This window comes from Hipposideros armiger, unplaced genomic scaffold (assembly GCF_001890085.2).
Source record: "Hipposideros armiger isolate ML-2016 unplaced genomic scaffold, ASM189008v1 scaffold_16, whole genome shotgun sequence".
In the NCBI taxonomy this organism is placed as follows: Eukaryota; Metazoa; Chordata; class Mammalia; order Chiroptera; family Hipposideridae; genus Hipposideros; species Hipposideros armiger.
In genome coordinates this window covers 2,671,216-2,684,616 of record NW_017731366.1, presented here as the reverse complement: position 1 = coordinate 2,684,616, position 13,401 = coordinate 2,671,216, and the positions used below count along the sequence as shown (strand labels likewise).

At 34.9% G+C, this 13,401-nt stretch overlaps 1 protein-coding gene across 2 annotated transcripts in view; it reads left to right on the top strand.

Moving 5' to 3' along the window:
• Positions 1–1,251: 1,251 nt before the first annotated feature.
• Positions 1,252–13,401, top strand: part of MLF1 (myeloid leukemia factor 1) — a 56,967-nt gene continuing 44,817 nt past the window's right edge. Inside the window, exon 1 of one of the 2 annotated variants that reach the window (XM_019627152.1) lies at positions 1,252–1,424. In XM_019627152.1, the coding sequence (XP_019482697.1) occupies positions 1,378–1,424 (47 nt within the window). In that variant the 5' untranslated portion in view covers positions 1,252–1,377. The remainder of the gene's footprint in view (positions 1,425–13,401) is intronic. The other variant, XM_019627143.1, reaches the window with a different exon arrangement.

Here is a 13,401-nt window from a genome sequence, read left to right as displayed (position 1 = left end):
TCCCAAAATAACCCCCGTACTCCTGCCACCTCCAAATCAGGCCCTGCACGCTTCTCCACGCTGGCAGAGTGCCACCTCTCTGGCTCCATCCCAGGAGGCCCTGGAGCCATGGGTGGCCTCTATCTCTACAGCAAAGCCTCCTTCAGAGGCTGGGAGCCCCAGTGAATTAGAGGTGGATGTGGAAGATGCATTTTCTCTCTTCTTAGTCATTATTCTCTCGTTCATGTCCTCTTCTCTCTACTCCTTCAACTGTGTCTAGGTTCCTGGAAGGCTTCAAGGACAGTGGTTTTCAAACTCAATAATATGAGGACTACTGTCATGATATCCCTCCCCCTATGTTCAAATCCCCCCTGTACTGTTTCTTTCGATTAGCTCACTTTTTCACTTAAATTTTTAAAGACTAGCTATTAGTATATAGCATTGCTTTAAGACCATTTTCACTTGCCATAAACAGAAGACTCACATATAAATATAAACAAAAATGTATAGTAATGGAATTTTAGTTGGGTAGGGCTTCTGGCTGCAAGCCTTGAACCCGAGTCCTGCTCTGTTAGGTTGAGGAATGCTGGAGAAGTGTTCAAGATACCAGCGTCAAAGTGAGACTTGCTTCTTGAAACAGACTGGAAAGAGGACTCAAGAGAGAGTAATTTTCTCATCTTGTTTTAAAATACCATGTGTACATATAACTTAAGCGTTTCCCACTTTGGGATACACTGCTTTGAGTTTTAGACTCACATACAGCAAATAAATGTGTTGAAATCTGATAGGCCCCCATTCATCCCATTTCCTTCAAGCCCTGAGAACACTACTTACTAACTTACTCAAAAACTTTTTGCACATCTTTTTCTCATTATTTGTGTACAGCTTCTGACCAACTACCACAGAGTATTTCTGATATAGGACTCTCCTGTGGTCACAAAATGTGGCCAGCGAATGGGTCTTTGGATACCGTGTAAACTAAACCTTGACCCATCCCCATTTTCCTGAAGGGACATGGGGTTCGAGGCCCATAGTGACTTTCCCAAGGTCACACAAAGGGTGGTCTTATTTTTGTGTTCTTGCAGGCTACTTGTCCCTCAAGAGGCTTCAAAAGGGTTGCCTGGCTGGCGCGAGGCCAAACCTATCGCCTCCACTGTGTTGATCGCGGTTGCCATGGCAGCGGCGCATTGTCCCCGCCTCGTTTTGTGCCGTCAGGGAGCCAGCGTCCAATGGGAAAGCAGGTCGGCGTCACGCACCGCCTTTCCCGGCGGGCCCCGCCCTCGCGGCCAGGAGAGAAGCTTCGACTGTGCCGGGGAAGGGAAGCTCCGGTCGCGGCCGCGGCGAGTTACGTCGTTTTCCAATCTGGCCGCGTCCGCCGCGGCTCGAGGCAGAGCCAGGATGTTCGGGATGCTGAGCAACAATTTCGAGGATGATCCCTTCTTCTCGTGAGTGTCGGGAGCCGGGAGCCCGCGATGGCGCGGGAATTCAGGGGCCGGGAGAGGAGCTATTTAAGGGGAGAGAGCGAGTTTTAGGGGCGAGAGGGGAAGCGGGGGACTCCAGGAGGCGGTTTGAGGGAGAGGAAGACTTGAAGGCATGAAAAGAAAGGGAGAAGACGATTTAGGGGTGTGTGTGTGTGGATGGGGGAAGCAGAATTGGGAGTGTAGAGTGGAACAGGAGGGTTTGGGGTATAAGATGAAATGAGAAGCACTTGGGGGGCTTGGGATGGGAAAGGAGTTGGGGACGCGGGGGAAAGGAGGAGAAGGATTTTGGGGCGTGAGGTGCGCAGAGGTCCGAGCAGCCCACCCATCCCCCACACATGTCTCCGGGGTGAGAATTGCTCTTAACTTGGCCGGACTTGGGGTGCCCCCTTTGCTTTCCGCCTTCTGAATGACGCCTTGGCAACTTGCAGGGGCTTTGCAGGTGACCGTTAGCTGCTGTCTCAGCGACTACCCTCTCCGCAGAGCTTCTGGTGTGAATTATGCTCACAAGACACTTTCCACCCTGTTTTACTTACAAATGAGGGGTGAGGAGTATCTTTTAGGATGCCAATTCTTTGAAAAGGGCATACTTAAAAACAGCATTTTTCATAAGTGTTTATGAGAGCACAGCAAAGTTGCAGAATTGTGCTCTCACCGCCAAGGGCTTGGAAGTTGCCATGTGCACTGTTTGTTTTCTTTGCGTGCTTTGTTACAAAGCTAGCCTTGTTTGGGAAGGGACACTAGTCTGTCAGAAGTACAAATAGGGCAGGGAAGCAGGGGAGAGGGTGCATTTAACCCTCAGGTAAACAAGTACCAACCCTGTGAAGGGTTCCAAGTGAAATAATGTGATGATGCCTTAGGAAGAAGACATCCAGAATTTAATGAATTGTTTCATTATGATAAAGTATTCTGTTTTTAAAAAATTTCTAACTTTGGCATTTATGTAAAGTTATCTAGTTGGATCCCTAAGACAGGAAGATTCGTGATATTTTGTTTGCCTTAGTGTCCTAATTTATTTCGATCAATTAAATTCTCTATGCAACTTAGGGACCATTTAAAAAAAAGATTAAAATGTTAACAGTCTACTTCACAGATTTTTTTTTAAGGAAAATACTATATTGACTTAAATGTATCAGTACTATTTTAAAACCAAGTAATATAAAAGTAATAATTGAAAGGGTAATTAACACTAGAATAGATGAACTGGTTAATATAGAAAAATTAAAATTATTACATTTTATTGTAATTAAAGTGTAGATGGACTCAGCTAAATTGTGCTGTTTTAGTTAACTTGTTTAGGAGCTGTTGGGACATTTATGAACAGTGTCATTTTTAAAAATTTCAAATTTTGCATTATGATTTGTTCTTTTAAAAGCCGCTGAGAGTAGGGACTAAATATATCCATAGATTAGTTGAGCTGTTGAAGTGGTTCTTATGTAATTGTGACATCAGTGCAATGGGTTAAGAAGATTATGATAGACAATTTTGGGGTTGTATTATGTTCCTAATTATATCGAAAAGAGCAATGGGGTTAACTGTGAATGTTTAGCTAGTACCTTATTTAAAATGTCTAGCAAAAGTGTAATATAAACTCTTGGGTGGCTTTTTCTAAGCAAAGGCAATGAACAGAGAGTCAGGGCCAGAAATAGTAACAGATGACAAATAATAGGCATACATCAAAGAACACTCTTCCCCTGTGCTTGGGATGGAAAGGACCAGCAGTTACATGTCCGTGGGTCTTTCAGTCATCATGGTCTGTAGCCTTCCTCAAATGTAGGAAGCCATATCATAAAAATTTAGGATAAAATTAATGTGATTAACTTGATAAAACTGATCCGTACTTGTAATTTCTTTGCTCCACAATGAACTATATAGAGAGTAAACATACTTTGGGGAGGTGAGGGAGAAAAAGAGTGTGAGTTTATATTTATTTTCAGTAATCTCTCATTTTACTCACCCCTTTCACCGCAATACCGAACAAAATGAGTATCCCTTAATAGAAGTCAAGTATAGAATTCAGAAAGGTGACAGACTTCTCATTTAACCTTCCACTGACCTTAAGGAACACAGAAGGGTTCCATGCCCACCATCTTTTATATAAACGTTCTATTTCTAACACTGTGTGTGTGGTCATTGGGTTCCCCAATGGCTAGGTTAATATCTGACATGTAGAAAGTTATTAGTAAATATTGTGTAGTGATAATCAGGTGTCCTTTACTCTCTGTCTTGTAATTATAATAATCTGGTATTCATTGCTGAAAATAATTATTTGCATTCAACAGATGCCATTGTCGATTCTGGCACTTTCTAATTTGAACACTACCATTTTTTAAATAACCTATTAGTTCAGAATCAAGGATATCACTATAAACATACTTTATTTACTAATTATTCAGAAGTGGGCAGACAAAAATATACTTCTTGGATAGAAAATTAGAATTATTAAATGATTTGAGACTGATAAGTTACTGTAGTTAAATTGTCAAGTGCTTAAAAGATTTGAGTAAAAAGAGAATTAAAATCTGTAGTTTTGAATTCAGATGTATTCATTTTCAATGTTTACCTTCCCATAACAACATGTGTTTAATGTTTCATAAGAAAATTAAAGGGAAACTTGAAAAGCAATATTTTAAAGTTTGTTGTTTTGCTATATATTTGGGACATTTTTTATATTGGTGTCTTATGTTTCAGAGCTAAAGTTATTTCAGTGAAAATTTCTTTACAGTATACCTTCATATAAACCTTCTTAAATAAATAATACTTGTAATTTGCTTTAAAATACAAAGGCTAAAAGCTGGCAATTCCTGGCATGCAGTTCCCTCTCAAGAATGCTACTTTCCCTTCTCATTTGCATTTGCTAAAGAAGAAATAGGAATATGTATATATGAGCAGGAAAAGCAATTTGAGGTTAAAATGATATCCTAAAAGAATTGATTATTTAGTATAGAAGTTTACATATATGTAGTATAATCTATAAATTTCTACTTTGTACAGAAATGTGAACTTCTGAGCTACAAAAATGAAATTCTGATCGTGTAAGTCTGCAAAGCTTAGCTATGTTACCACTTATCATCTATTAGACATTAAAGGCTCAGAAGCAAGTTGGCAATTCTGTCAGCCTTATTTTTAATCATAAATTGTTAGCATTTCCTTAAGCTACCTAACTCTTATACTCGTATGGGCACCATATATGTGATGACCAGTCTTTGGTCAAAGCACTGCATTTGCGTGGTGTTGCTTTTTCCATCTCTTTGCTTTCTGCAGGAGCCAAAACTTACATAGCTATAATCTCTGTTTAAAATTATTTTTTAAATTTTATTTATTTTGCATTTTGGAGGTAGTTGGAGGACACTACTTTGACATATTCACTGACTGAGTTGGAAGTGAATGTATTCCATGTACAAGACAGGTATTGACTGATACTTTTTTGATTAAGAATATTGTCATAGCAGGAAATAAAACAAAATTACTAGATTAGCTTTTGTGAACAATGTTCCAGGTTACTTATATATTTGTTTTCAGACACCTGAGATAGGGTCTTCATCAAGGTGACATAGTTTGGTGCTAGTGTTCTAATTCTAATCATTTAATAAAGGTAACTTGAGAATACTCGGCTAAAATTTAAAGTTTTGATTTTTAGGATCCCATTTTATGTTAAGACCGCTAACAGCTACAGTGATTTTTAGCACCTAAAAATGTCTGTTCTTGGAAATATTTTGACATAGATATTTCTTATAAATGAATTTTGCACATTTCAAGATATCATATTTAATAGATAAGCCTTGAACTGAAAGAATTTCTAAGGTAGACTGTTGATTTGAAGCATTTTTTTGGTTCATTGGGTACAAACCATTGATTTAGGAGCTAATGAAAACATGTTTATGGCATAGTTGCCAGGTCAAGGAAAACCATTCAGTAGCATCTAATCATATCATAATGCTTAGTTCTATCAAACATTATAAATATCCACATAAAAATAGGGGGAGGGGACCATAGTCGTTCCTGTAACTCTCTTAATATCAAACGTTTATGCCATACCACCATTTTAAACTGTGCTTCTGAACAGTGGGAAAATAGAATTGCCTATGGAAATGTAATTCATTCCTCAGATATTTCTTAGGTTTCTACTATATGCCCAGCCATGTGAACTCCATTATAAATTTGTAGAAGTTACATAAAGCCCATGTCCTCAAGATTCTCTTACGAATGTTATATGCATTATATCTAGTATTAAAACCTTGGATCACCTGATGTATTTTCTTTATGGACATACACCTCATTGAAACTAGGGATCATTTCTTTATGACCAAGAAAGCCATAACAATCTGCTGGCTAAGCTTTTGCTACCACTATGTATGGTGTGAAAAAGGAATTTCCCTTGATGAATGGGACTGCCCTGTCAATTATCTGAGACCCTTATGTAATAACTAATGTAATGGTTTTTACTAAGAAGCATAAATATCTATGTTCTTGTACAAGCCAAATAAATTGTAACCTCCCCCTCCAAATATATATGTTTATGTTTATATATACATACATATACTTTATATTTGAGAGAACCTTCAAAATAGGAACTCATCCTGAAGTGAAATTTTACCAGCTATTTAAAACATTTTTTTATGTTGAAATTTTTCTCAAGAAACCTGGAATCAATTTAAGAGTTAAAATTTTTTTGTGGGCAGAGGGGGCAACAATTTACTTTTCCTAGCTTGTGATAGGTTAATAATATGCAGTAGAAAAAGTACAATTGGTACCAAATGTAACTATGTTTGGTGTGGTTTGTGACCGTAATCCCAAAAGAGGTAGTATGGTGGTCATAATAGTATAAATACACTTTTTCTGATTTAAATTAAAATGCATCCTCATGGAAAAACCTGAAAACTATAGAAAGTTTGGTAAAGGAAATCATGCACCCCAAGAGTTTAGCTCTATCATTATTTTGGTGTATTTATTTTCTATTTTGCATATATGAAATTTTTTTTTCCAAAATTGGAACGAAACTTTATGGTTATGAAAATACTATTTTCCTCAACATATACCATAAGCATTTTCCCAGTCTTTAGATTTTCTTTAAAGCATGAATTTAATGTCTGCAAAATATTGCATTCTGTGGACGTACAAAGAATATACTTCATATAAATCTTTAAACACATTTCAAATTATTATTTTAGACTAATTTACATACACGAAATGTCCAGTTCATAGGTTATGAACTTTAGGAGGCCTCATCATATTTCCAATTTATTTTCTTATAAGAATGAAACATTTTCAAAAGAGATCAATATGAGTAGATAGAAATATATAAAAACTATTAATTTCTCACCTGAGAAAACAAACTTTTGTATTAGGTTAATTTAAAAAATATTAAAACAACTATTTGCTACCATAAGAGATTTTTGGCTTTGATAACAACAAATTCAGGCTTGGACAAGAGAAATCTTAGTCTTACCTCAAAGCAGTTGCTGTTGTGGGTAGACATGGGTTGAACTCACTTCAGGGTCCAGCCAGATTTCTTGCTGAATGGTTCAGACAGGTGCAAAGCCAGACTGTGAGCCCACTTTTGTCTTAATGCTTTTTCCAACAGGCCACCTTTTGTTCATGTCACTCAAAAAATAAAGATTTTTTTTACTATTTGCTTTACATATAAATATACCTACTCCTATTTAAATAAAGAGAAACCTGAGCAGCACTTTAAATGAGCCACATTTAGTTGCTGAAATTTTAACCCAATGTTAATGCATCCAGAAAAATGAATCTCACTAAATTCTGTTTCTGTAGGAAAATAATAGTTGTTTAATACTCACTTTCCACAGTATAAAATCTAATATTCCCTGAAGTTTCTTTCTTCATTGCAGTTGAATCTCATCCACATATCTAAACTGAAGGGTAACTGCTTTTCTTAAGTAACTGCACATTAATTAGAATGAACATTTTAATCTCCATATTTGTACCCATATTATAAGCTCTAAATATCCAAGCTCTAAATAAGCTCTAAGCAAAAGGACTCTCTTTTGAACCATTCATTTTAAAACATCAGGTGGTATGAAAACCTTTAACTCCCATAGTCTTTTTTATTCTTTAAAGATATTTCATTATGAAATATTTTAAATATGTACTATAAAAGTATAACAATATTGTGTACCCAATACCCAGAATTTCAAAATTTACACCTGGCTGTATCCATCTATATTGCTGCTGCTGTCTCCAAAATGTTTTAAAAACAAATTCCATACTTCTTGTCATCTTACCCTTGTGATTTTCACATATATCTCTGAAAATATGATTATCTCCTTACATAACCACAATACCATATTCACATCTAACAAAATTAATAATTTCAGTTGCTTGGTATCATCTAGCATTGAATATCATTGATATATGAAATACTTTATAATCTCATTTTAGAGCTAAGAATTAGAAAGAAATTATTTCTTAGACTTAGGGTCTTAGAATTACTTGAAACTCTAAGTAAAAAGTAGAGAGATACATACACCAAATTCTGATTTCCTTAATTTTAAAGTAACTTTTGATCTTCAGATCTTGATTGGAAAAGCATGAGCAACTCCCTTTCTTCCCTCTAGTGCCTATAACATAAGCTGCTTATTGAGCGCCATTGACCATTTGATTTTTAGATTGTTCCAACTTCCCCATTATGCTAGTTACCTGTAATTCTTCAATAAGAGTGATTCTTAAACTTTTGACAGGTGGAAAGTCCAGGATTTGTAGTCTGTTAAATTTTCTGTGCCTGTCACTCCTATCAATACTTGTAAGACAAAAATCCAAAACTAAAAATCTCACAAAAATTCGTGGAATATGACCTTATTTATATTTTTCGGCATTCTATGTATAATATCTGTACTTGTTTTTTCTTTTATATGTTAGTCTGTTTTTAATTGGAAAGGATATGAAATACATATAATATCTAAATAAACCTTCTGCTCCTGTGTCTTTAGTTTATTATATTTCCTAAGTGAATTTAGTACTACTACATTTCTCCAGTTCATACCCAACATTCAGCTCAAGAGTCTCTTAATTCTGAGAGCATCACTAATTTGGTTAAGAATAGTTTAATTTCTGGGCTTCTGTTGAAATTTTTGTATTCTCTTGCACTAAAGAGCACCATAAACCTACATACATTGGAGACCACCTTTCTTTTTATGATTCTGCATAAAATTTGTTAGTAAGCAGAAAGAAGGCTAGAAAGTAGTCAGAGCACTGTCCCCAAGTGGATTGGTATAAAAAAAAAAAAGGGTTATGGCAGGGAGGGAAAATAGAGAAGTAAGAGTACTAAGAACACATGTTAAAATTTTTAGAATATGGATTAGTCAGTGATCTGCTTTGTAAAGTGGGTTTCAATCATCCAGACCAGCAGTGGCTTTAATGCAGAGGTGATTGGAAATTATCGTGCCAGACAAGTATTCAGAGGACCTGCTATTTATTTATAACCATATTTATATAGTTCATTCATAACTATATTTCTTTTTCTACTTAACAGTCTCCTTTAAAACTGTTGACATTGCACAAGAATAAACTGATCTGGAGACACTCTCATATAAAGCTTCCTTATTAGATTTATTTAGAGAACACTCATCTTCTAAAGTTTTGGTTTTAGTACTTTGTAGTATCTTCAGATGTACTTGGGAAATGACACTGCTTTCTGAGTAGAAGACTAGATTATGATTGCTGGAAATATTGATGCCTAGTTCTTTATTTTTAGTAAAACTTCATTGCTAAGATATTATGTTTCTGAATGCAAAGCAGTAATCTAATTTAGTTAGTGACAATATTTTTTTTTTAAATCCTTTGGCTAACTTAAAAACACCTTTCCATGATATATGGTAGAATCAACTTAATCATTTGAAACATTCAACTTTCTATATCCGATTTTCAGAAATTATGTTCAAGTTTAATTTAAGGCAATAATGTCTCAGAACTACACAATGTTTTGGAGTACAGTATCTGCCTTAGCATGTTTAAAAAACTAAGGCCTAATTAATAACAGCTGGGAAATATTAATTTGTTAAAAACATAAAACTTAGTAGCATCTTACCATGAATACCAAAATTTGACAAGCTAATATACTTTAGGGTTTACACTGAGTGAAATAAATAGTCGCAATTTTTTTTACAGTATTTTAGTGGGGGTTGACACAAAGTAAAAACTTTATTACTACTATGAAAGAAAAGCACATTTACGCAGGCTGGACTGAGCATTTACATTTGATTTGGAATTACAGAACTTTTTTCCCATTTCAATTTTTCATATTTACACGTGTACTATAACACTTTGCAAAAGGTTTTTAAAATTAAGTAGCATCTAACATCTGGCAATTAATACTTTATTTTATAAAGTACCAAGGTTCTTTATACTTTCAAAAGTGTTTTCAGCATATATAATACATGGTTATGGCAAAACTCAAAAGGTATAGAAGAGCATATGGTTAAAAGACTCCCTCCTCACAATCATGTGAATATACTTTACTGAACTGTACATTTAAAAGTGGTTAAGAGAGAAAGCAGTCCTAAGAGGGAAATTCATACCAATACAGGCCTACCTCAAGAAGCAAAAAAAATCTCAAGCAGTCTAACCTTACACTTAAAGGAACAAGAGAAAGAACAGCAAACAAAGTTCAAAGTGAGTAGGAGAAAGGAAATAATAAAGATCAGAGCAGAAATAAACAAAATAGAGTCTAAAAAAATACAAAAGATCAGTGTAACCAAGAACTTTAAAAGATAAACAAAACTGATAAACCTATAACTAGCTTCATCAAGAAAAAAAGGAGAACCCAAATAAATAAATAAAAGAGAAGTGACAGCTGACATCACAGAAATAAAAAGGACTATAAGAAAGTATTACAAACAATATATGCCAACAAAAGACAATCGGGAAGAAATGGATAAGTTCCTGGAAACATACAATCTTCTAAGACTGAATCAAGAAGAAACAAAATCTGAACTGACCAATTACTACTAACGAAATAGAATCAGTAATCAAAAAACTCGCAACAAACTAAAGCCCTGGACCAGATGGCTTCACAGGTGAATTTTATCAGACATTCAAACAAGAATTAGCATCTGTCCTCCTCAAACTATTCCAAAAAGTCCAAGAGGAAGGAGAGCTCCCAGGCTCATTTTATGAAGCCACCATTACCCTGATTCCAAAACCAAACAAAGACATTACAAAAAAAGAAAATTATAGGCCAATATAATACAAAGTATTAGCAAACTGAATTCAGTAATATATTAGAAAAGATCATACACTATGATCAAGTGGAATTTATTTCTGGGATGCAAGGTTGGTTCAATATCGGCAAATCAATTAACGTGATACACCAGATAAACAGAATGAAACATAAAAATCATATGATCATATCAATAGATGCAGAAAAAGCTTTGGACAAAATCCAACATCAATTTATGATTAAAAAAATACTTTAGCAAAGTGGGAATGGATATATAATAAAGGCTATATATGACACACCCACAGTGAACATCATACTTAATGAGGAAAAGCTAAAAGCATTCTCATTAAGATCAGGAACAAGACAAGGATGCTCACTTTCACCATTTTTATTCAACATAGTATTGTAAGTTCTAGCCACAACAGTTAGACAAGAAAAGGAAATAAAAGGCATCCAAATTAGAAAGGAAGGAAGGAGTAAAATTATCATTATTCGCAGATGACATGGTAGTATATATAGAGAACCCTAAAAATTCCACCAAAAAACTATTAGAACTAATAAATGAATTCAGTAAGGTAGCAGGATACAAAATTAATATTCAGAAATCATTTGCATTTTTATACACCAATAATGAACTTTCAGAAAGAGAAATTAAGAAAATAATCCCATTTACAATTGAATAAGAAAAAAAAATACTGAGGAATACATTCAAACAATGAGAGGTAAATGACCTGTACTCGGAAAAGTTTAAGACACTGAAGAAAGAAATTAAAAAGATGCAAATAAATGGAAGACTATACTGTGCTTATGGATAGGAAGAATTAACATCTTTAAAATGTTCGTACTACCCAAAGTAACCCATAGATTCAATGCAATCCTATTAAAATACCAATGACATTTTTCACAGAACTGGAACAAATAATCTTAAAATTTATATGGAACCAGAAAAGACCACAAATATCCACAGCGGTCTTGAGAAAGAAGAACAAAATTAGAGGTATCATGTTGCCTGATATCAAACTATATTAAAAGGCTATAATAATTAAAACAACATGAACATGTACTGGCATAAAAACAGACACATCAATGGAACAGAATAGAAAGCCCAGAAATACACCCATGCCTATATCTGGTTAATTAATCTATGACAGAGGAGGCAAGAACATACAGTGGGGTAAAGACAGTTTATTCAATAAATGGTGTTGGGAAAACTGGACAGATACATGCGGAAAAAAAAACGAAACTGGATCACCTTCTTACGCCATATACAAGAATAAAGTCAAAATGGATTAAAGACTGAAATGTAAGACCCAAAATGATAAAGCTCATAGTAGAAAACATAGGCAATAAACTGAGATATTGTTCTTAGTAATATTTTTTCCGATCTATCTCCTTGGGCAAGGGAAACAAAAGAAAAAATAAACAAATGGTACTACATCAAATTAAAAAGGTTTTGACAGCAAAGGAAACTACCAACAAAATAAAAAGATAGCCTACCGAATGGGAGAAGATATTTGCAAATGATACATCTGATAAAGGATTAATACTCAAAATGTATAAAAACCTCATACAACTCAACACATACACACAAAATTTAAAAATGGACAGAGGACCTGAATAGACATTTCTCCAAAGTGGACATAGACATAGCCAATAGATACATGAAAAGATGTACAATGTCCCTAATCATCAAAGAAATGAAATTAAATCTACAATGAGATATCACCTCATACCTGTCAAAATGGCTACAACTGATAAATTATCAAACAACAAGCATTGGTGAGGATGTGGAGAAAAGGGAACCCCCATGCACTGTTTGTGGGATTGCAAATTGGTGCAGCCACTATGGAAACTGGTTTGGATGTTCCTCAAAAAATTAAAAATAGAACTAATGACCAGCAATTCCACTTATGGGTATTTATCTGAAGAAATCCGTAACTCTAATTTGAAAAGATATATGCACCCCTATGTACATTGCAGCACTGTTTACAATTGCAAAGATAATGGAAGCAACCTAAGTGCCCATCAATAGATGACTGGATAAAAAGGAAAAAAGTGGTACATATACAAATGAAATATTACTCGGCCATAAAAAAGAATGAAATCTTAAACCATTTGTGACATGGATGCACTTAGAGGGTATTATGTTAAATGAAATAAGTGAGAATGAAAAAGATGAACAGCATATGATCTCACTTATATGTAGGATCTAAAGAACAAAATAAATGAACAACCAAAAAAAAACCCAGAAAAAGACTCATAGACACAGAGAACAAATTGATGTTTGCCAGAGGGAGGGGCTTTGGGGAGCTGGATAATAAAAAGTGAAAGGATTAAGAAATACAAATTGGTAGTTACAAAATAGTCATGAGGATGTAAAGTACAGCATAGAGAATATAGTCAATAATGTTGCAATAACTATGCACAGTGTGAGGTGAATACTAGACTAGTTGGGGGTTCATTGCATAAATTATATAAATGTCTAACCACTATGCTGTACACCTGAAACTAATATAAAATCATATTGATATCAACTATAACTGAAAAATAATAATTTTAAAAGAAAAAGATTGCTTATTATAGTAAGAGGCATTTGGTTGCATTAATGATGCAATTTGTTAAAAGGATGTATAGGCAGTGTTTTCCAAATTGGCCTTTCCCAAGTCCCAGGGGTTCCTTGAGCTGCTGCAGTGGTTGCCTGTGGTGAGGGTGCAGGATACCTGTAGGGGGACAAGAGCAGTTGAGACTGGGGGCTTCCACCCT